The sequence below is a fragment of the Mauremys reevesii genome, linkage group 7 (genome assembly GCF_016161935.1).
Source record: "Mauremys reevesii isolate NIE-2019 linkage group 7, ASM1616193v1, whole genome shotgun sequence".
In the NCBI taxonomy this organism is placed as follows: Eukaryota; Metazoa; Chordata; order Testudines; family Geoemydidae; genus Mauremys; species Mauremys reevesii.
The window spans coordinates 36,137,370-36,163,071 of record NC_052629.1 but is presented as its reverse complement, the minus strand read 5'-3'; the positions used below and the strand labels follow the sequence as shown (position 1 = coordinate 36,163,071).

General features: G+C 37.8%; 1 protein-coding gene across 22 annotated transcripts in view; it reads left to right on the top strand.

The window, feature by feature from the left end:
* Positions 1–25,702, top strand: part of PCDH15 (protocadherin related 15) — a 790,091-nt gene that overhangs the window by 710,785 nt on the left and 53,604 nt on the right. For all 22 annotated transcript variants that reach the window (XM_039547294.1, XM_039547276.1, XM_039547275.1 and 19 more), the window contains 2 exons: positions 12,113–12,328; positions 18,941–19,029. In XM_039547294.1, the coding sequence (XP_039403228.1) occupies positions 12,113–12,328; positions 18,941–19,029 (305 nt within the window). The remainder of the gene's footprint in view (positions 1–12,112; positions 12,329–18,940; positions 19,030–25,702) is intronic.

Sequence of the window (25,702 nt, the reverse complement as noted above, 5' to 3'; positions counted from 1 at the left end):
AGACCATGCTTTAAAATTCTTCCACCTTTTCTCAGGAAATGGAAACAGAAAGAGGATCTTAAATATATGTTAGCATGTTAAAAGCCATTGTTAAGACAGTTAATTTTAATTACTAGTCCAGAGATCAGCTGATATAAAACATGGAGACCTTTGCTACAGCCATACCAATCATTCAACATGAATAAGGTTGGTATAAGAAGGAAGGAGAGACAAAAGGTCCAAAAAGCAGGCTTCAAAAGGTTCTGTAACTTGTTGCCTCTATTTAAAATACCTTAACTGAGATTTTTCTCCCATATACTAATTAAGAAGTAGCATTAATATCAAAATTGGCCCTATTATAAACTGATCACATCTGAAGAAAAGTGGCTAAAATAAAATGTTGATTTTACTACTAATATAGTCAACCTTTGGTTCCTTTTAAATCTATATAGTATCAATTTCAACAAGCAGGCGTGTGTACAGACAGGGAAAGATCTATAGAGCCACTTTATGTAACATAGGCTATGTGTACATTGCAGCTGGGAGCATGCTTCCCAGCTCAGGTAGAAAGACGTGCTAGCTCTGCTCCAAGTAATGCACTAAAAATATCAGTGTAATCTGGAGCCAAACCACCCAGATACCCTGATACCTATTTGGGTGGATAGCCTAAGCCACTGCCTATGCTACCTATTGACAACACTGTAAAAATAATTTTAGTGTGCTATCTTGAGCAGAGCTAATGTGCATTTGGCTGCCTGGGCTGGGAGGCACAGTTCCTGGCTGTAGTGTAGATATACCCTAGACTTTTTTTAGTCCTAAATTTTGAAGTTTGTGTATGTGTTGATGATACCAAGTGAGAAACTGCAGAACTGTATGATAAATTCAATTGCACCTGCACATATGACTGCTTCTAATTTTCCAAATCTGCAAACAGCTTCACACAGCCACACATTTTTGATAAATCAGCCGTCTCAAAATCATTTCCTCCCTTTTCCAGAATGTTTCCCAAAGTGCATTAATACTCTATTCTTCATTAGAAAGGGCTTTAAAGAAATGTTTCAATCAGAACTAAATCACAAAAGAATTCTCCAAAGATAATACCATGTGGTGGCCCAGATCCATTGGTGCAGGACCAGAGGGATTGGACAAAGGTGGCTTTAAGCCATGTTTGCATTCTTTAGAACCTGGGAGTAGCTGGAAGCTAATTTGGCCCTTACAATAAATTAGAGCAGCTTGATGGCTGCTTTAATTTATATGGGCACTACTATCCCCTTGTTAATGGCCCAGTGCCATCAGTCCTGGATTATTAGAACACATGCAGTATTGATCACGCGCTCCACATGTTCTCAATGATGTGGAAAAGTACTGAGGGAGGTTACATAAGGCTGGCTAGGCCACTTGTGGAGTCCCTGATGCAAAATAATCCCCACCTACCTTCTCAGGGCAGTTTTCCATCACATTTGTGCCACCTGAGTAGCACAAAGGGGCTGGAGCAAGGGTTAGGGATCTGGAATGGTGTAGGGGAGACAACTTCTACTAGATGCTAATGTCTCTTAATTTTGGAATCAAAATAACAAATAAAATTAAACCACTTCCTCAAAAAATAAATGAAATCTATTAAGTTGTCCCCTCCAGAAATGTTGTCAATTGGGGGAGCCATGGTGGCTAATGGTTGCTATTAGGAGGAGCCCTAGCTATTTGGGCTTCCCTTTCATTCTGGAAGCATTGCACCTGGGACTGCAGTGGTGAGACAGCTGGAACAGCAGTCTGGGTAATTGCTTTTATTACTATTGTGATTGTTTTTGTTACATTTGTGTCCATAACAAAATTTTAAGGGCTAAAACAGAACAGGTCACTGCTTGGAATTATAGAAACCCCTGCCTTCATTGCATCCCTTTTATGAAATTCTGTCTCTTCAGGAATTCGAACAGTCATAGATGTTCACTCTCTGCTGTCATTCTCATGGTCAAATATTATCTCATGCTTTTCGTTATGACTGTGTGAATTAAAAATAAAGGTACTAATCATAGCTATTAATCTATGTATTTTGCATTCTGAGATTTGTTTTGAATTTCATATTAGATTATTGTAGTTATTTTGCATATCAATTGGGTTTTCATACACCTTTTACTTTTCACCTCATTATTAGAACCTGACTTCATTCTACACAATACACTCAAACTATTTTACAAAGAATAAGTGACACACATTACCTTTGGGGGATTAAAGGAGGAAATTGAATTTTCACTGTAATAGTGTTTTATTGGCACAGTTTCTCAAATATTTTGCTTTCCCAATTCTAATCTCTCTGATTTTAAAATATGACTTATTTTTCCTAAGTATTTTCTTTCCTTTGATAATTTAATGTCTGAAGTGATGGGGAAGTGAAAAGTTTAAATATGTACTTCAAATTGCTCTTTTCATGTCACTACAGCAATGTCCCAGTAGGTGGTAAGATACCACAGTGATGGGTATAATATAAGAACCTGAATAGAACAGACAGGTGAACATTTCTTAAAACCTTTGTTCATTAATCATTATCTGAGAAGGCTAAAAGAATAAGGTTAACTTTAGAACTGTTAAATAACTTTAGTGGACTGTGATAAAACAATGGCTAAAAACTATTCCAGTTGTTCTTTTCCCCATCCATTTGACTGACTTAGGCATCAAGTGCCAAAAAAGAAAGGAAGGAAGGAAAGAAGGAAAGAAAATAATCTATCTGTTAAAAAAAATTAATAAACTTAAATTGTTCACCTGTTCTCTAGACATAATTATTTAATAGTTCACTTTTATCTTCATACTTCCCCCCAAACTCTCTATTCCTAAGTGTTTTTTAAAATAGAAACTGTTTAATTGATAAATATTCTCCTAGATCTAAACCTCTAGAACCTCTGGTTTTTAAAGAATTGATTACATCCACCATATGGTGCAACACAAAAGGCTACAGTCATTGATTCTGGCTTTTACCCTTTCGAGGTGCTTGTAAAAGTTTTCTTTTCCTTCCCAGAGGATTTAATTGGATACCGTTTGAGGCCTGATGCCACTAATCCATATTCATATGAGTATGCTTGTTTTCATGAATAGTCTTATTGATTACATTGGGACTCCCCGTGTGAATCAGACTAGATGATCACACTGATCCCTTTTGGCTTTATAATCTACAAATTAAGGAATAAAGTTCAAATTATTCATTGTGACCATTTAATCAAATGAACTTTGCCCTTTTTCTTTTTTTAAATTAACTTTGTGCAAATAAATCACAATTTTTATTCATTTGTTTGTTATTGAGAATTGTTCAGCAAATAATTTGTGCAAATAATTTGACCCTATAGTTTGGTCATGAATTGGTCACTATTTGTTATTCACTACTTGTGCTGTGTGTTGGTCACTTAAGTCACATTCATATTGTTTCTGTTCCTTGATTTAACCACTTAACCTTTATGAACTTTATGAAAAATAATCTTTGTTTTATGTAGGCAGATTATCAACAAACATTCTTGTTTGACAAATCCATTCTATAAATAATAGAGCTTTTCAAAATGTCTTATCCAAGTGCATTCAAATAAGCAAATAAAATTCCAGATAATTATATGGGATGGTTTTGTGCTGAATTCACCAGAATTTATAAGGCCTATTTGTGTGGGTAAGAATTTGGAAGTTTGGGCCATAAAGGTGAAAACATGTTTCCAGAAAAGGTAGCTTGCCAGACTAAATATCAGTGAATTAAAATCTCTGGAAGTGGCTGATCTACTTTTGTTATTAATGACTCTATCATGAAGCCAACAGAACAGTTTGATGATGATAGACCTAGTGGAGTCTGTAATGCATTTGTATCTCCTCTAGTTAACCTTATTCTTACATTGTGGTTGACAGAATTATCATTTCAGACCATTTCTATTTTTTTGTGTGTGCACTCAATAATATTAACTAACATTCCTTTGTTACTGTTTGATTATTTTTGAGTAAGGCATGAAGAAGTAAAGCATCATAAATTAATTCCAGTAAAATCACCGTGTCCTTTTACAATATCATCATAATTTTACTCACAGTTCAGGTATTTCCCTACGAATTAATCAAACTGATATTCTTATAGAAAAGTCATTGTTTTATGAGAGAGCTTTTTGTGTGATGAGGCGCAGGGGGTTGGGGATTATTTTTTTTTTACTTACATTCCTTGCAAAGATTAGATTGATGTTAACTATCACGTAATGCAGCTATCTAAATCCATCAGTAAATTCATGTATAAAGCCACGTGTGTAAGTGTGCAGTAAGAGTAGTGCATGCATATAGAAAACTGGCATGTTTTTATTTTTCTCCAAATTAAATCTCATTTGTTATTTTCTGCCTGTATTTTAATTGTTTTCAGACCCTTTTGTATGCTTTCTCTTTCCTACAACTGCAAATAATAACCTGACCATGATATTGATGGAAGAGTGTCATTGAGCCTGCATCACAGATGCTTTGAAAAAAAATTTCTTTAGAAATTAGTTTTATCTTTTCCATTTATACTTTTGTATATAGAAGAGGACATACATCTTAATATAAGTGACTCTATCATGACTCTATCTATTTTGCCAGTCACAGTATTTTATTAGTTAAAATGCCATTTAAAAGTGACAAAAAATAATCTGTAGGGAGAAAAGAACATGTTAAGCAGAGGTAGTGTGGAAATCCACTATGAAACTGTTAGCCATGACAGCAGTGGACATGCACCTCTGCTATGACATTTGGACTCTGACAGGAAGCTGCTTGATGTACTAAGAATAATACTATGGTAATTTCAAACTCAAAGATAATTTCTTTCTAGGAGCATATCTCTAGATAATATGTCAGTGCTCTAAAACTTTTACTAAAGAATATACACCTCTACCCCAATATAACGCGACCCAATATAACGCGGGTTAAAGCTCTGACACGCTGCTCTGAGCAGTGTGTTAAGGGTGCCGGACCGGGTCGGGGCCGAAGGGTTTGATAAGGGGCAGAGGGTCTTGGGGGCAGTCAGGGGCTCCCCCCCTCAGGGTCTCAGGGGCAGGAGCTGTGGAAGGGCACTTTTGGGGACCCCGCAGTCCCAGAGTGGCCCGGGGGATTAGTGGGGGGCCAGGAGCAGCGTCCTTTCCCCAACCTCCCCACACTTACAGGTGGCAGGAAGTGGAGCGTTGTGGCTGGGAGCTGGCAGAGTGGAGCAGACTGGGGCCGCGCTGCTCTGCTTCCTGCCGCTGCTGGTCAGTGCCTGTCGGGGAGGGATAGGGGTCAGAGCAGTCAGGGGACAGGGGAGTTGGGTAGGGGGTGGGATCCTGGGAGTGATTAGGGACAGGGTTCTCTGGAGGGGGCAGTCAGGGAACAAGGAACTTTTGGGGCAAAGCAAGTTTGATATAACGCGGTCTCACCTATAATGCGGTGAGATTTTTTTGTCTCCTGAGGACTGCGTTATATTGGGTAGAGGTGTAATTTTGTTTTTCTTTTGTGTGCTTCTGTGTTTATTAATTATATTTTATTTAAAAATTTGGTGTGTAGAGTATAATAATAATTCATGTTAACATTTTCAAACCTGGGTATCTAAAGTAAGATTTCTAAACCAGTATTTTGACACCTGAACTGAAGTTCAGGCCAGCTTTTAAAGGTGCTGAGACCTGTATTTTCCATTGACTTCAGTGGAAGCGCAGATAGATTTGCAAAGATACAGATCTGCAATATTTCTACTAGCCTTTGATCATTTTCTTTTAATACAGAACATCTGTAAGAACAAAGTAACAAACAAAGCCAGATTAATGTGGCCTTCATGAAAGGTGCTGTTTTGACATCTCTAAAGCTTGAGTGCCTCTACAGAGAACAGCCACAGCTTGGGCTGTATCAGCACTGCAGGCTTCCCCACACCATTCTGTTAATGTATCTCTAACCTGACCTGGAGGAGAGTGATAGAGAGCTCAATCTACAACAAAATCCTTCACCTTTTTACTGAAACTACCAGTGGGGGTGACAGTTATGTTGGTGGCTTGTTTGTGATGGTCACTAGAGACTTCACTGAAACCATTAATTCGCAAGCTAACCAGCCATCAGATGGTAACAACTTTTGTCGCTACTGACGTGAGCTAGATTCAAACTAGCAACCTAGAGTTGGAAACCCATTATCAGTCCCATTTGCATTCCAGATTCCCTAGCAAGGTCACCCTTAATCATGAGTCAAAATATGCTAAAGGGGCTCATAAAATGAATGAACTCCTTTTATTTTCTTTTTCCTTCTTTTTGTTTTGTTTTTGTTTTGTTTTCTTTTCTTTTCTTTTCTTGTTTAGTGGCACTAAGCAGATGGCATATTCAAATGTTGCTGGCACATAAAATATCATTTTTTGCCTGTAATATCATTTGTGCCTGCAGGAATATACAGCTTGGTGAGTATTTGCAATTCTAAAAGCTAGCCCATATCTGCTACCCCATTGCTTTTGAAGCACCAGCATTTATGCTTTGTGTTTTACTTTTATATTGCAGTCAGTTTGTTCTAATCATTGGTTTATTCTTTTTTGTCCATTTTTTTTGGTCTTTTCTCTTTGCCATTATGTTTCACCTACCTCCAGTGTTACTTTTCCAATGGATTGCTTTTTTTACCCTAGAGTCTCAGAATTCTATGACTGCCTTCTACTATACCGATCTCCATATACAGCATTCTATCCATACATCTCCCAATTTTCCATGGACTCTTGGGCTTGCTTTGGGAGCAACTACAGTGAAAGGTTCAGACACACAAAGAGCCAGAAAGCAAAATGTGCAAAAACATATTGTAATTTGCTATATCTATAGAAACACCACCAGAAGGATCTATGTTAATTAGTCCAATACCATATACTTCTCTCCTCATGCATCCTTGTGTATCTTCTCTCCTCCTCTGAACTCCTCTTTCATCTCCTGCCTCCTTGACTCTATTGATCAACTACAGTGTGTCCCAGATATTTCCAGACTTATCTTACATCTGTTCTCCCTACCAGTTCTCCTAGAAACTCTATCACTATTGTAACAATTTATAATCAAAAAATTCAGAAAGTGCAATTTTGTTTCTGTGTTTTTAAGAAAAATGTCAGGACCTGATTTGTGTTATGTCAACAGCAGCATAGTCATACTTTGCATCCTGCTGAGTTTGCCGTACTGGGCTTTAGAGTAGGGTGTGGGATTTTGAATGTAGGAACAGGAAAAACTACAGCTTATCATTCCCTCTTGGAAGATAAAGTAACCTTTTGGGAACCCAATGTTGGTTCTGTTTTCATTTCTAGCAGCCAATGAAATGTCAGGTATTTTAATTTTGCTAGTGATTTGCTGTATGTTTGAACTAGCAATATTTATTTATTATCATTCTGAATTCTTATTTGTTGTTTCAAGAGAGAATTGCCAAAGAAGTTATGAAATGTAACATTAATGACAGTGTTAAATACTCTTAGTATCAAGGCCTAAAGTACATAACAATATTTGACTATTATAAAAATGTTTATAAAAAGGAGAAAACCTGGCTCAAGCTAACCCTGGGTAGGTACTCCATTCAGACAGATGGAGTAATGCCGTTACATCATGATTACATTTAGCCCAATAATTCTAAGGACATAAATATTTATCAGTAATCATTCGTAACAGAATTCAGGAGACATCAGCATATTTATTTCTGCTAGATAAGCAAAAGAAAGATATACTACCATAATATTAAGATTAATTTGAGCTCTTTCTCTTCTTTGACAGTCATATCACAACCCTTGAGACATCATATATCTCTCCCAATGAAGTGACAAAAATATTTACCTTCATGACAAATTACAGGAATAGCAAACATACCTACTTTGTGTTAAAAGGACTTTAGCATATTATGTGAATGACATCTCACAGGCTCTCTCTAGTGATTTGGTAAAGTTGAACGTGACACTAAGTTTCATTATGTTTTATCAAAGTACAATTAAAGGGGCAAAAGAAAATTGGAAATTAAGGACAGTTGAAATCAAGATATAAAGAATCTTCTGTCTGTCTTGGAATGATTTGTACTTGGCAACTTTCATCCAAGGAGTTCCATGTGCTCTATATCCCTAAGATTTTGGATACTTGGCATGCCTGTGGGTAAACCAAGGTACATAGGTGGGTAAACCAAGGTACATAGGGTGAAATCCTGGCCCCACTGTTGTCAGTGGCAAAATTGTCATTGATATCAAGGACAGCATTTCACCCATAGAGACAAAGGGCAAAATTTCAAATGCGTAAATTATTGTGGAGAGGAAAGGTGGCTTAGTGCTGGGGCTTGAGTTTGACACGTTTGAGGATTAGGGCCAATATTTTAAAATATGATGCACAGAACAATTCTTCCTGTTCCTTGTTTAAACGATCAGTTTGCATTTCACTTACTGGGTAAAGACCTCTGGTCCGGGACATTTGAACCGGTGATGTATCTATCAGTGTAAGAACTCTGGGTCATAATTCTTTAGAGGATGTGCACATAAGATCTGGAATTATTTGTCTTGACACAGTTTTGGCCATTAAATCCAGGTTCAACATCTACCACATTCCTAATCAATTGAACTATTAATTTTAGAGGTTTTAAATAAGTGCCTTGGAATTTGTCATTAAATTATTAAAACTATTTTATTTGGTTATTCAGTATCTGTAGCTTGGATGTCATGCAATTTTTCATCCATACCCTTCTTTAGAACTGACTCAGTCTTTGTGAAGAATTCTCATTGTCCCTTAATGCACACCTAGTTTGGATCAGAATTTGTAGTTTGTTCCCCAGTGATGCCCATAAAACACCGAGAAGAAATGTGGTTTTACATCACACCTAAAACCTATGCACAGAGATCCAGATACTGTGGAACATTTGAGTAAGCCAGTCTATTGAGTCAATTTTAGTAATAATTTTTGCTGTTTATTGAAAGGGTTAAATTATGTCTCTTATAAGGCAAATCCATACTGGGAAGGGAAGAAAAGGCCATCAGCATAAGGCCATTATTATAACTTATTATTATTATTATATTTGTATTATAACCATCTGGTGTAAATAGTTTGCCAACAAATTCTTGCTATATAAAAATGGAATCTACATGTTTTCAATATAGAGACTACAGAGTGTCTGACTGTACTGTCTGGAATTTAAATGAAATTTAATTTGGAGAAAAATAAAAACATGCCAGTTTTCTATATGCATGCACTACTCTTACAGCACACTTACACACATGGCTTTATACATGAATTTACTTGGGGTTATTTTTTGGTTTCAAATTTGTGGTTTTAAATGTCTTGTTGATGTTTATATACATCCTCACAAGTTTCAAACTGAGGTCTGATACATGACAATTAATGGCCAGGATATTGACAAGGGCACATAGCTACATATCTGCTAAAAAACAGCGAAGCTATTAAGGTTTAAAAAGTAGTTACTGTGCATGAACATGATTTTTTTCCCATAAACTATTTCATTCCTATTTATTGTACAGTAAATATGTAGTCTTCTGTGTGGATTATACAGAGTGTTATTTTTAAATATAGAGGCTTCCATTGTTACCCTGGATGGAGGCTTTCTAATCTCATTTGTGAATAAATGGAGGATTTAAAGCTCCCTGAGAACAGATAGAGAAGATGGATCTTAATAGAACTGAAAGGAGCCTTTCTAATCTGTCCACAATCCACAGATTATAATACTGCCATTGAGGTTTTATTTCTCTGTGTTATCAACTATCATTCAATTTTTAAACAAGTATTGTTAATACTAGAAAACATGTTAAATCTCATATTTGTAATTTTTCGTTCCCACCTTATACTCAGTTTAGCTCACATTACATGGAATAGAATGTTTAGCATAATACATTAAACTCAAAACATACAAGATTAAATTATGGTTTGAAGTGGGATCCTTATTAAAGATCACTGAAATCAGTAGGGTTACCATAAGGAAAAATCTGACCCATTTTTTTGAGTTAGTTAGACATTTATGCACTGATTTTCAAAAGAGTCTCACTTGAACTCAGTGTTGGGCTCATATTTTAGCCCCACAAATAACTGGGACTATTTTATAGGGGCACAACTGGAGAACCATTTAAAAACTTACTAGAAACAGACAGAAGTGGAGGAGCTTTGTCGCTGCCCTAAACACCAGTAGCGTAATGGGAACATGATGATGATGATTGTATAGGATTTACACATCTACCTGACTTGTAGACAGTAAGAAAGGTAGATGTCTGAATTCTAAGAAATGCACTCACAATTAATTGTTTCTGCAACAATGTACTGATCCAAAATGCAAGTGATGCTCTAGTGTGTGATTGTGACCAATATCACTACCATCTGTCCTCTCCTCCTTACTCTTTTGTAATGTGTTTGTCCACCACAACCTGATGGATACATTTCACTGGGAGAGAACACCATTGTCTTTACCCCGGATGGAGACTGAGAAGGGGATGTAGGTTCCAGAAACTCTTTACCCTTCCCCACCTTTCTTAAAGGAAACCAGTGTGAAATTGCCCATGCAGCAATAAGCTTAATCAAAACAACATTAAAATAGATAGAAAATGGAATTATGCATAAGAAATAGTTTGCTTAACATATCTAAATTTACACTTCTCACAGCTAAACTAGATAAGGCATTCTCTGCTTAGTTACAGAGAAGAAAAAAAGAAGTGAACTGTTTAGGTCCCTTGAAATCAATCCCTTTCTCTTTGACCACTGGTTCACCAGTCAACCTTGTACTGCTGTCTAGAGAGAGACTCCTCTTCCCTGTGTCCACTCTACATGTGCTTATTAAATCCCTTTCCATTTTCCAAACAGAAAGATACACAATAGGAGTTGGTAAAATGTTTTCATTCCTCACCTTCTAAGTCATGGATTATTGATGAAGAGAAAATCCTTAACAATAATTAATGGCTGCCTTTCAAAGATACCGTGCTCAGCTATTGTTTTTCAAAGTCCACCTTGACTGGCTGTAGCCAGTTTCATTCGGGCTTCTTGGTATATACCCTTATACCCCACCCCAAGCAGTTTTTTGTTTTGTTTTATGATGAACTATGAATTATAGACAGAGACCCAGATCCTTTGTAACAATAATATCAGTGCCTGCAGCGTCGGCCAACTTTGGCTGCAATTACAAACTAAAAAAAGGTTTCACCATGTCAGTACTTGGATGACCCGGCTACCAATAAATGCTAGAATGTTGTAGGGATGGTTTATTAAGTAGCTTGCACTCTTTAATACCCCAGTTTAATGGTTTGGTCATGTAAACACCAGTGATGAGCTCCTCAGCAGCACTCCAACCCCCAGAGGCCAGGATGTGTGTGTGTGTCCGGGAGGGGTGTGTGTGTGGGGGGAGAATATTACCTTCAGCACAGACACTGTGGAGCACAGCCCCTGAGATGACATGGGTGGGGTGTGTGATGGAGGCGGAGCTGGGATGAGAGGGGCATGTCAGGGGAATAGTGATAGTATACAGTGTTGCAGATTCCAGGCACCACTGCTGCTCCAAGAAGCTGCCTTCATTTAGGCCCCCAGAGCTATCTCAATTACGCCAGGAACCTCATCACAGAGCTGCCCATGATTAGGAGGTACAAAGCTGGCTTAAAGCCACCTTTGTGTCCCTTTCCCTCACTCGGGCTGAGAGATCTGTGCAGCAGAATCTCATTGAAGATTTATTTTCATATTATTATTAATCTGAAAATAAACTTGTTAAATCAGGAAGGTAGCAGAATGTCTGTAAGGAGACAGAAGAAATCCTTAGGTGGCTACATAGTTGTTAGGGGAAGATGCTAGGTACATATGGTTTTCCTGTGGCTCTCCTTTGCATTAATAGTTGGAAAAATTACCTCTGCCACATTCTTGATTTCATAATTAAAATGCACTTACCTGTCCAATACATTTTAAATCTGAAAAGTACATTTGTAGCTTTCATTTCTTTTGGAGCAGTTTGCCAACAAAGGAGAAATAAATTGCTGGAAAAGCAAAGACTGTTTTCTGCAGAGTTAAATGGACCATTTAATAATGATATCCACTATCAGACTTACATCATACATTCAGGAATGGAAAAGATCCACTAGACCGGTTTCCAGCTATATTTGAAGGACAATGCTAATGACTCTTTGCACACATATTTTACCTTATTCATTTCTGCTTATTTTATGTTTTCTACTAGGCTGATGATAAAGACACTGGAAATTACAGTGCTATGCAGTACAGACTCATCATACCCCCAATCAAGGATGGCAAAGAAGGTTTTGTGATCGAACCCTATGAAGGGCTTATAAAAACTGCCATGCTGTTCAAAAATATGAGACGGTCCTATTTCAAGTTTCAGGTCATTGCAACTGACAATTATGGGAAAGGACTGAGCAGCAAATCAGAAGTACTTGTAAGTATATGAATCAGTCAATGTCTTCTTGACATCTATTCCTGATACACTAGAGGAAATTCTAACTCTAGAATAAAGTTTCTGTTCCAAAGAGCTAGAAGGGATGGGCATGAACTTTGTGAATATTATCTTTTCAAGACACTGAAGTTATTTTTCCCAAACAAAAGCTTTCTGAATCCCTGAAAAAAAATGTATGTACTATAGCAATATGTCCTATTTACACAAAGATAATACAGCATGCTAGATATCCACAGAATATATCCTCATGTACTCAATAACTAGCAGGATTTTAATTATATTAAATTTAAAATGAAGAAGCCATACGCTGAGGGTTCGTGGAGCGTGATTCTATTTGGAGCAAGAGAAATACTGTAGACAGGAAGGAATCGGGGACTTACTGTATGCACTGAGAGCACAATATAGGTACCTCATGGTGTTTTATAAATTTAGATAAATAAATATTATGAGACCTCTGACAATTGGGTGCTCCTGGGAAAAAACAGGTGACCACATCTTGGGTGTTCTGGGGAATAAGGGGAATAATAGGCCCTACATAGGAAAGCTGGATTTTTCTGTTGAATCACCCAAAAATCAGAGGATATGCTAATAGGTAGATTTATTTATTATAAAGTAAGCTGCCCCTCTTTTGGCATGAAGTTAAGAAAGAGAAGATGCTGGAAGGAGACCCTAGGAACAGCCAAACTCAGGGAGGAAGTTTTGCCTGAGGTTTATAGTTTGTATGATGTAGTCTTTTATTAAATGATCGCAAGCTATTCTTTCCACAGAACTCCTGCCTCATTTAGTTCACAGGATGGACAATGTTCAGAGAAATGAATCAGGGTTGTGTAGTGAATGAGAATGTTGTTTGCAGGACCCCACCTCAGTTGTTGCAAAAGTTGATGCAGTGTAGAGAGTGAGTAATGGACCGCAGAAAGAGAACTGTTGGTTTCATGATTTAGACAGCTGAATGCTGCCCCAGAGACTTGGATTCTATCTCTGCCTCTCTCACAAAGTCCCTATGTGATGCTAGTTAACTCATTTAAATGAAAAATTTCATAGCTGGCTGCTATGGCTCCTCATTTTCTGGGTGCTCAGCTTAGGGTGCTTGGGGACTGAGTTTACATCTGGAACTAAAGTCAATGGGAGCTGTGCTTGGAAAAGATAAAGTACTATAAAATGCTAAGTACTATGGAATAATATGGGTTTCTCAGTTTAAAAAGGGTAAACAAGATAACCTGGGTAATTATAGGCCTGTCGGTTTGACATTGATCCCAGGCAAGATAGTCGAGTGGCTGTTAAGGGATTCAGTTTGCAAACAATTAAAGCAGGATCATATAATCAGCATGGGTTTATGGAAACTAGAGCCTGTTAAACTAAGTTGATATCTTTTTTTAAAAAAGTAGATTACAATTTGGTTGACAAAGGTAATAGTGATGATATAATATACTTACCACTTCTACAAGTCATTTGACTTGGTACAACATTTTGATTAAATAACTAGAATGATATAAAATCAACATAGCATGCATTAAAAGGATTAAAAGATGGCTAGCGGATAGGTCTCAACATGTAATTGTAAATGGGGCATCATCATTGAGCAGGTGTGTTTCTAGTGGAGTCCTGCAGGGATTGGTTCTTGGCCCTACACTATTTAACATTTTAATCAAACATCAGGAAGAAAACTTAAAATCATCACTAATAAAGTTTGCAGATGACACACAAACTGGGGGAATGATAAAAAAATGAAGACAGGTCACTGGCATAGAGTGATCTGGATAACTTGGTAAGCTGAAAAGCACACACTGTGCATTTTAATGACTAAAAGTGAATGTGAGCCCAATGGGTGCCTGTGTACTGGGAAGCAGTGACAGAAAAAGCTTTGAGGATTATGGTGGACAAACACGAGCTCCCAGTGTGACACTGTGGCCAAAAGGGTTAATGCTATCCTTAGATGCATAAACAGGGGGATCTCGAGTAGTAATGGAGAAGTTATTTTGCCTCTTTGGCATTGGTGCGACCGCTGCTGTAATATTGTGTCCACAGTTCAAGGATTTAATAAACTGGAGAGGATTCAGAGAAGAGCCACAAGAATGAATAAAGGATTAGAAAACATGGCTTATAGACTCTAAGAGCTCAGTCTATTTAGTTTAACAAAGAGAAGGTTAAGGAGTGATTTGATTAGTCTATAAGTACCAACATGAGGAACAAAATATTTGATAAAGGGCTTTTCCATCTTGTCAAGAAAAGTATAAACTTATCCAAAGGCTAGAAGTTGAAGTTAGACAAATTCAAACAGGAAATAAGGTGCGAAATTTTAACAGTGAGAGTAATAATCCACTGAAACAATTTATTAAAGGGTGTGATAGTTTCTCTTTCACTGGCTATTTTAAAATCAAGATGGAAGGTTTTTCAAAAGATATTCTCTAAAAAATATTTTGTGGAATTTCCATGGATGATGGTGTACAGAAAGTGAAACTAGATGATCACAATGGTCCCTTCTGACATTGGAATCTGTGAATCAAGTTGGACACCCAAAATTAGTGGATAATTGAGTGTTTTGGCTTTAATCACTTGGTGTCTCAGATCACCATCTGTAAAATGGGAATATTTCCCTACCTTGCAGGATTGTTGTGAATATAATTCATTGTTTGTGAACCACTAACTGTGGAATGTAAATGGTATGCAGTAAATACGACATAAGAGCACACACTGAATGATGAAGATAAAAATGAATAGCTATCTTGTGGTTTAGGATTTTGTATTACTGCCCGTCACTATTGGATCAGAGCACCTTCCATGTAGACTGGCAGTTACAAGGACTTTAGTGTACTTCGTGGAGCAGGCTATTCAGTAAGTATTATCCATTCTGTGCACTGAATAAGGCAGGGATATGGTGGAAAAAATAGTATTTGATTGTGTGTAATTAAAAAACTGTATTATAATGAAGAGGCAAAAGGGGGTTGAATTAAATTTCCACCGACAGCTTTACTCCTGGCATTTCCTAGTCTTTTGAGTGCTTTACATTTCCATCTCAATGTTCTTTTAACATAGTTTTATTTTTAAACTAATGTAATTGTTAATACAGTGCCCAAAAGTGTGCTAGGTGCTGTACAGAAAAAATAGAAAGACAGGCTTCCTGTCCCCAAGAATCTTATAGTCTAAACGTGTCACAACAAGAGAGAATAAGTAACCACAGGGAAGAGGAGGATGAGGAAGCACAAAGGTTACAATGATGAGATCACATTGTTATTCAGTTATGGTGTGTGCACACTGATGATTTTATTAATGTAAAAATGTTTGTTTACATGCTCTAATTATTTGGTGGCTTCTTCAGTGATTTCCACACTCTCCACTCCCTTTTCAGAAGGTTCACACTGCAGATAGGACACCTGAATAAATTTCAGATTGAATTTACTCAGGAAGTCCCTTCAGGGTTGGTTGAGAGGGAGGAAAAATGGTGCTTCAGTCCCCACTTGTGGAGCTTGGTTCCTTGGGACACTGCCTAGAAAAGTCTCCTCCGCGTTGAGTGAAAAAGGACTAGTGTGGCCCTCCCATTTTCCATGCATGCTTACCCTGGTCCCCTGCAAGTTTTTCCTCTCTCTTCTGGTGGAATTGGAGGCAATGATTTGTCCCAATAGCATCTGCAAAGGTGAGAATTTACCCATATGTACCTCCTGCCCATATTTAGGCCTACATTTAATAATGTAGTGATGGAAATCTTGATATGCATGGGGGGGCATGCTAATGTTACTGTGGGAATCTTAACTTTTTGGTCCCCTGATCTGGGTTTGGATATTTACATTTGTTACAGTACTATGGCTTGAATATCTTTTGTACAATTCATATACAAAGATACAATAATCATAACTTATGACCCATAGAGAACTTATGGTAAAGTGATTGCTTCTTTTTTAAGAACTATATTTATGAAGTACTCATTAAATACTTAGGGAGTAACTGCTTTAACTGACTAATGCAATTAATTCCACTAAGCTGTTCATTGCTTTAGAGTTCCATTTACTGAATTGAATTGATCCTGAATTTTATGGTGAGTTCTTTAAATTTATTTTTTTCTTATACAGGAGTTTGCATATGCAGATCAGTGCACCTGATGACATTTCAAGAACATTTAAATATTTTAAGTTGAATTAAACTTCAAAGCTGGCAGATCATATTTGATGTGAAATGATATTCAAGCATGTCTGCCAAAGTGCTTACATGGCTCAAACTTCATTTGTGAAAATCAAGGTGTCTCTTTATTCTTTGAGAACAAAGAATAGTCTGATTTTTAAATTTCTTATGCTTAATGTTGTCCTACTTTCCAAATCTTGGCTGGCTACAGAATCCTTCACGGAGAGGTGATGGAGGGCACAGTAGTTGCTGTAATCTCCTTATGGACATTCTCCATCTTTTAATAAAGATTTCAGATTTTACTTTCTCTGTAAAGACTGGGAGCAACTGCTCTTTTTATAGCCTAAGAGAATAGTACACTTTTCAAACGTCATTAAGATTTAAACTTCTTGTTTGCCAGCTCAGTGGCTTAATGATGTGATGTATTATTCTGGGAGCTCCAGAGAACTTTCAATCATGGTGCTTCTGATTTGGTTAAAACTCTGTTTAAGAGAAGAAAGCTGATTTCCCAATCTCAGTTTACCTTTCTAGATTTCATTCTTCCTTCTTAGTGATGAGGAGGCTGACTGTTCTTGAAATGACAAGGAAAGGAGTTAATGCAGATAGAATGCAAAAGAGAGAAGAGAGCATGAAGTCATGCTTCAAGAAATTTCAAACAGGGAGAGATGCAATAGTCTTTTCTTCAATATCAGTCTGAAAAGAACTTGAGGAAACGATCAGAATGGATGCAAAAAAAGTTAGCCTTTTTAGTGTGCTCACTTGGTGCACATAGGTGGTGCCGTGTACCTGGTGGCTCTTTAAAATGGCACCTGGATACAGGAGGGGGTATATGTTTTTTGTTGTTTTTTTTTTTTTACTGGATTTCAGTGCTATCCAGGGAAATTCATTCTGCAGGATGAGTAGTTTGGAAATGGAATCCTGGCCCCATTTAAGTCAATGACAGTTTTGCCATTGGCATCAATATGGGGCCAGGATTTTCACCCACATTTACTAATTTGTTATAAATATTTTTTTAAAGGTTGACAGTACATGTTCTTTTCTGACCTGTGTATTAAGAGAGAAGAGGTCAGATATGCAAGATAAGGGAATATAAGCTGTGTGTTACTTATATTTTTAGATCCCTTTGGAAGAAACTAACAAAATAGAACTAAACATGAAAATAAAAACGTTATTGGGGACTTTATCTACAATGATGCAATCAGAATTATGACAAGCTGTTGTAGTTTAGTAACAAAATATTGTTAATTTATTTTAATTAATCTAAAATATGCATTGCTATTAAAGAAATTTAAACAATATGGCAGTTGAGGTACCCATAATGCATTAAACTGGAAATAAAACCAGCTTAAAATCCCCTCAAAATCAACATCTCATTTTTAGTTAAGTCCTTGCCCTACTGTTTTGGCTACTGGGGGCTTGGCTACACTTGCAAGTTGCAGCGCTGGTAGAGGCTTTCCAGCGCTGCAATTACACCCCGTCCACACCTGCAGGGCAGCACACAGCCTGGCTGCCTGGCTGCAGCTGCTGCTGTGCACCTGGCCAGGTTGGCAGCGCTGGTGATCCAGCACTGCTCATCAAGTGTGGACACACGGAATAAGGAGATATCCCAGAATGCTTTTAACTAAAATTATTCCCTTTGTTTTGTTATGCAGCCTGTCTTTGTTTTGTTGTGAACCTCCGGAGAGCTCCGTTTCTACCGGAGCTGCTTATCAGCTCCTGTTTGCTGTGATCAATCTGTGAACAATCAAATGAGATCCTCCTCCCTGTTGTGAACAGCTCTGTGGAGCTCCTCCGTTGCCTGCTCTGCTATAAAAACAAACATAGCTCCTGTTTGCTGTGATCATCTGTACCTGGCTGTAAACAATCAAATGAGAGGCAGGCAGGGAAACAGCGGAGTCGTGCAGGCTGTTTGCAATTAAGAGTTAAGACTAAGGGGTCAGAAAATGTTCTGATTTTTCAAGTCAGGAAGCTAAACACACAGTGTTGGCTCAAAAATCCCCTCTCTTTCCCCCCGTCACCTGTCACCCTACCCCCCCCTCCCCCCTGAAAAGCGTTGTGCACAAAATCCCCTCTCTCTTTCCCCCTCCCTGTCACACTAGACCCCACTCCCCCCCCCTTTTTGAAAAGCACGTTGCTTGAATGCTGGGATAGCTGCCCACAATGCATCACTCCCAACAGCGCTGGAAATGCTGCAAATGTGGCCACACACCAGCGCTGGTAGCTGTGAGTGTGGCCACACACCAGTGCTGCTCCTACACAGCTGGATGACCAGCGCTGCAAACTACCAGCGCTGCAAACTGTAAGTGTAGCCAAGCCCTAAGTGAAGCACGGCTTCCCAATTCACTTATTCTTGAATTGAAATGCAAAATCATTACAATAGGGCATGGCTTTGAAGACAGGAAAACAATTATCCTGTTGTTTTTGAACTGGGAGAATGTTATGCATGAAAAGACCAACTGTATTTCATTCCTGTGTTTTCAGGTCTCTGTGGTCAATCAGTTGGATATGCAAGTCATCGTTTCTAACGTTCCTCCCACTCTTGTGGAACAAAACAAAGATCAACTTATAGGGTAATGCATTTATTTAATATATAAATACCAGTTCACTGTGTTTGGTTTTAGGTTCAGCAAGTGTTAGTCACTATTCGCTGATGTTGGATAAATGTTTTATTGAATGAGAGTAAGAAAAGAAGTATTTGGAAAGACAGTAGTATGAAAGATCTAACATTGAATATTTGAAGGCACATCTATGTAATTCCAAAAAGTCCAGGGTTAAAAAGAAAGACCTGTGTCTTACAACATTTTCCTCTCATTTATATCTGTGCAACCTCATTGACATCAACATTCATTTCAGTTGGATTGCATGGATGCAACTCAGGTTAGAATTTTGGCCCACAATTTTTTGTCATGTGGTCAATATTCGACTTGCATTATTATTAAAATTTGTATACAATGATAAAGACATTGTTAATGGTAAGTGATTTTTTATTTTATTTACAAGGTATCATGCAGACATTAGCCATATATAGTGGAGAAAAAGATAATAATAATTGAAACACTTAATGCTTTGTGACAAAACTGAAGATTTTTGCTATATTGGAAACTGTCCAAAATCATTTTTGTAAGATATATGTTAATATACTTCATATTCCAAACATACAGTAATCTCCAGAAGTGTCAGGATTTCATGGTTAGTTTCTCTTTTAAGTCAAGAAGAAATTGCTTCACTCTGTCTCTTCAGCAATGCAATCATAAATTAATCTAAATAGGAGAGAAAATATTTCAACTTCCAGTTTAATTTCTCTCATGAGATCAGGGAAGAAAGTTGTTTGGCTTATTTATGACAGAAATTGCTAAAGGAGATATTCACTTTTTTAGCTTTTGCTCTTCTATCAGTTCTTTAAGGCAGTGAGGCAGGATATTCAGCAGATTGCAGAAGTTTCATTCTATCTTGGCTGTCATTGTAATCTTACTCCCCTTGAGGAATGAGATGCATTAGGAGTAATGATGAGCTTATCCACTGAAAAGGAAGAGCATCATCCCCATAATACCTCTTGTCTTCTCTGTCCTGGAAAAAAATTTTGGTTACTCATGAGGATGTGGGTTTTTTCCCCTTCCCCCGTTCTATTTTGAACCAGGTATAGTTCAGCTGCTAGATTCTAATGCCAAAAACACCACTTAAATTGTCTAGGCAATGATCTATACTCACAGTGACTCTATCTCCTAGATCTATGAATAACAGAAATAGACACCTGCCTGCCTAACAGTAGGAACTTTCCTTCAAAAAAGTGGCAGTTTTTGGCATTGTCTACAAAGATAAAGAGCTTATCCTTCAATTACCTTTCAATTATAGGTATGGGTATTATTTATCTCTCCTTTGCTAAGATTTCAAGTTGAGTTTATCAGGGTGTGCCACACAGTAATATCTTCTTTTTACAAGATGAATAATGTATAGACTCCCTGGGCTCCAGCTTTACTCAAATAGGATGATAATGATTTCGAGGATGAAAGGTGAGATTTTGTGCTATGTCTCTAAGGGTAGGTCTATACTTACCTGCTGGGTTGACGCGTAGCGTTCAACTTCTCGGAGTTCAAACTATCGCGTCTAATCTAGACGCAATAGTTCGAACTCCGAACGAGCTCCCGTCGACTCCGGAACTCCACCACCGCGAACGGCGGTGGCGGAGACGATGGGGGAGCCGCGGACTTCGATCCCGCGGCGTCTGGACAGGTAAGAAGTTCGAACTAAGGTAGTTCGACTTCAGCTACGCTATTCGCATAGCTGAAGTCGCGTACCTTAGTTTGACCCCCCCACCCTAGTGTAGACCAGGCCTCAGAAGCACATCACAGAACTTACAGCCCAAAGGAATGGGGCAGGCCAAACTGGCTTTAAGCCATCTTTGATCCTTCCCAATTCTGGACTGTTCCAGGCGTCATGGCAGTTAGTGTAATTTACACAACTCTGGGTGGCTGCCTAAGTTATAGGAACCTTCCCACAGCTGTCTATGGGTGGCAGCAATGCTTAAAACCTCAGCAATGCTATGTGCTGCAGCCCCACCCCAAACATTCTCCTCCCAGTCCCAGGGGCACCCCAGTATGCCTCTACAGCAAGACTTGTGAGAAGGTCATCGGAAGACAGTTTTTGGCCGTCTTCATCAGTCCTGTGGCTGAGGTAATTCTTCCCCAGCCTGATCTGGGATATTCATTGCTTATTGGGGAGGGATAGCTTAGTGGTTTGAGCATTGGCCTCCTAAACCCAGGGTTGTGAGTTCAATCCTTGAGGAGGCTACTTAGGGATCTGGGGCAAAAATTGGTCCTGCTAGTGAAGGTAGGGGGCTGGACTCGATGACCTTTTGAGGTCCCTTCCAGTTCTAGGAGATTGGTATATCTCCAATTATTACCTTTACCTCCTTTATGTTGTTCCACTCCTTTTATGTGGCATAAAGGATTTGGAGCATATGTGAGACTGTTACCCAAAGAGTCCAGATTGTACTGTGGTTGATTCTTTTGAATATATGTAATGATAAAATATGTCTCAAATGAACTCAGATGAGATTTTACCTTCAGTAAAACATCTGCCAGAAAATTAGTACACTGCAAATGTAACAGTCCTGCCCTTAATGATAAACATTATAAAATGCTTTCATTGAGACAAATTATCAGTTTATATTAGAATTGCATGAATTCTGGGAAAAGTTGTTATGGAAAATGTGTTCAAATAAAACTGTTAATTTGTTTCAGCAGCATTCACATGTAAACTCTTTTTATTCATTTTCTAAATATGTCTATAGATTTCACTGTTTTAGTTAGGAGAAATATTTGCAGAAACTTGAAGTCTCAAGACTGCTCATACAAATATATATTTGTCTGAAAGTTTCAGCCAGAAATATATTTGCATGATCTTCTTGAAATTCCTTTGATTTTCCTCCTGCTGTTTTATAAAAGCTTTAATCATTCAATCAGGGTGTAAAAGCTAAATATGATTTATATGACCCATCAAATGCTACACATAACAAATAAAGAATAATCAAAGAAATAGTGAATGCAAATAGTTTGTGAACCACCCATAAGTTGAAATATTTTTGCCTGAAGTGTTTTCTGAACAATTTCAATAATGAACAAATTCATAAAAAATAGAGCATTGACGTATAATTCATGAACAGAAAAAAGAGCTACATTCATCAAATAAATTATATTCTACAGAGGATTTGCCCCGCTCTCGTTTGCACTAAAGTTACACTAAATAAAAATGTTAAAACTGAAAGATCCAAAAATCTAACCTCTGACGACAACTGTAACTATTTAGCGACTGGGAAAGTTGGATATTTAGTAACTTTGACAGTGGTAGAGATTGTCAGAATAAAGTAATATTTAAAGTGGCTACAACCTATTAAGAAATATATGTTGTTGTTCTTTCAAATGAGAACAGTTCACTCAGCCAAACCTCAGATGTACCTTGTATAGATGGTCAGTGGCTGGAATAAAATAATATTCTATTAAAATTTCTATTTTGCTTTAAAGTATTGGCTTATTAGAAAGAGATAAGAAAAGTACCTCTAGCTGACATTTCAGATAGTGCCATGATCCTGTAAAGTCATTCAATAAACACTACAGACTTCCCCTGACTACTTCAATTTCATCAGCCAGCTGTCAATGTCTCCTAGTCTACACATCAATGTCAAACTCCCCATTTCATTCACCCACTTCAATTAAGGCTGTTTGGGGTGGGTCCAGCTAGATCTGCTACAGCTGCAGCAGTGCTGACAGAGAAAAAAATGGGTTTTGCTTTATTGGAGAAATTGATGTGTGCTCCGTTCTTCAGAATAAATCTCTTTTTGGAGGCAAGTAGCAGAATTAGGAACTGTTTTCATATTTATTTAAGATATGCACTATGTCTCTTTAGGAATAGGGTACAGTCTATAAAGGAATGTGTGACTCATGTGGCTCTGCACTTCCTGATTTTAGCTAAAAACACTTGAGGGAGGCTGATCTTGTGCTACTTGCAGCTAGGATGTACTAGAAATTTCATGTGAAAGCAAATTCTCATGAGACTTGCCCCCCAATTTTACAGACCCTAAGTCATGTTACCTAAGACAAAATAATGTGTGGAGTGGCTAAAAATTAAAACTTCTTGAAATATTTGTGACTATTTCTATTTGCCAAAATGTGCCTGCTTTGAACTCCTCAAAAGTTTGCAAAATTGGAGCAGTATTTCAACTTTTTTAGAATGATGTGATGTTTTGAGTTACATTTTTATCATACACATTTGAATAGCAATCTGGGTTAGTTAGGTGCAACTCAGTATATAATATTTATTCTAGTTTCCTGTGATGGGGTGTCCACTCCATACAAGGCCTGAGCAGGTTAGAGAGAGCCTGTTAATCTTGTAGGCTGCACCTGGAGGAGAGCCAGGGGTGGATAAAGCCCAACTGCAGATGAAGCCCAGCTGGGCAGGGGTAGACTGGGCTTGTATAAAGTCAAGGAGTTAAGAGCAAGAGGAGGCTGGCTCATTGGGCTGGTGGCTGCTGGCCAGAATGCAGGCTGGGAGAGGCTGAGAGCTGCAGCTTGTAACTCAGAACTCAGGGGCGGCTTGGGTTGTTTGCAGGTTGGCTGACCAAAGAGAACTAGAAAATGAAGGAGAAGAAGCAAGGAATGAGGAATAGCTTCAGATTAGGAAGAAGACAAGAATGGAAATATCTGTTTCTGAACAAAAGGTAGCAGACTTGGCTGGTGTATTTGCTATTTGTGCTGTATTGTTGGTCACCTAAGTCAAATGATCTTGCATCTCTTCCCTAACTGGATGACCTAAGTTTGTAGAAACAGCAAGAATCCATTTTCTGGCCATAGATTATTCATAGGCATACTTAATTTTTTTTCCAAAAAGCTGTTGTATGAATAATCAATACAGCTTGTCAAAACAGCTTTAAGATCATTTGTGATCAACACATTTTCATAAATGTGCTATTATTCACAGTTCTTGCTTCCTGCAAATAAAACCTGCTCATCTGAATGTTTGCAAATAAAAGATATTACAGATACAGGCTAAGTAAATTGGAAGGTTGTGTTTGCAAAAATTAAATAAATAAAACAAACCACAAATACAGTGTCGCAGTTCTTACCAAGCTATAGTTTGGAAAATAATGTGTCATAGATATGTAGATGGTACATGACTGCAAATAACCCATTGAAGAAGATGATGGTGACACAAATGAAAAGAGAGGCAAGGTGAGTCAGGTAATATTTTACTGAACCAACTTCTGTTGGTGAAAGAGACAAGCTTTTGAGGAGTGCTCTATATAGCTGAAAAGCTTGTCTCTTTCACCAACAGAAGTTGGTCCAGTAAAATATATTACCTCACCCACCTTGTGTCTCTCCTATCTTGGGACCAACAGGGCTGCAACAACACTGCAAACACAAATGAAAAGTGCTGGTAAGTGCTGTACTAAAGGATCTCAGTACTAAAATGAAATGTGATAAATCAGCAAGTGGGGGTTAGGTGTTATAAGCTATTACAGGATTAGAGCATGTAAGATTGTCTGTCATGGGCTTGGAAGTGGCCAGAGAGATTCAAGGATTAGAAAATGTCATACTTAAATTTCCAGTGGAATATAAAAGTGAACAAGCACTTTTTACTATAAACTCCATGTATAAAAACATGTGTCTGGTTCTCCAAAATATATTGAGCCTGCATTTAAGAATATAAAACTTCAGTATTTTAACCATGGTAGTCAGCATGACATTTAAAGTTGACTTCCACCTTTTCTCATAGGACCGTCTGTTGCACTTTGTAGCACAGAAAATCCAATCCCTGTATAAGAAATGTCACATTCTCAGTGACACCTTTCCTTCTCAGTCATCCTACAGTACACCATGGATATTGAAAATATAGGTCAATTTTTTTCTCTCTTCATACCTCTGTAAACAACTGCAACTTCCTCCTGGATAATACCTGAGCTGAAAAACACTGTAGCTATATCACCGAAATATTTCAGAAATTAAATGTTTTTCCTTTTGATGTTTATTGCTGGTAAAGATAGGATAATCTTATTGTGGAGGTCACCAGGTATCATGTAAAAGGGACAACTGACAGGAATGCGTGACAAACAAAACTGTAAGAGTGCCTGTGACTTTTATTTTATCTGTGTCCATGTGCATAACAATTCTTTCTTAGAATGTTCATTTATTTTTAATTTAATTGGAAAAGAGAGTTAATATCTTTGAAATCCTACTCCTTTATCAAAATGACACATATACATTAGCTACCACTGGAGTTCCAAAATCCTTGGCGGCTTGCTGAAAATCTTACAGCAAATTCTGACATGCATTATTTCACTGAGCCTGCTTAAAGAAACTTAACAAGAAATACCAATTCTCCTTGCCAAAAACACCTTTTAGCCCTCCTATGCAAGGCTTTTTTTTTCCTTTCATGAATCAGTGGAAAGTGAAGGAGTTTTTTTTCAATTATTATTAGTTTCATTTGTTGTGCAGCTGCTTTTTGTACAGCACTCTAAATCATTTAAACTCATCAGTTTCTTAACAGGGAAACTCTGCTGTCCTAGTTCTTGATAGATGATCATTTTCCATTATTACTAAATTAGGATTCACTGGACTCTCTGCAGAAATTATTCTCCCTGAGCCCACCATTAGCCACTGTTATCAGTTAGCACAGCATTAACAACTATTCAACTTGACTTCTTTACCAGCACTCCAGATCACCAGGTGTCTCTGTGGAACAATCAAATGG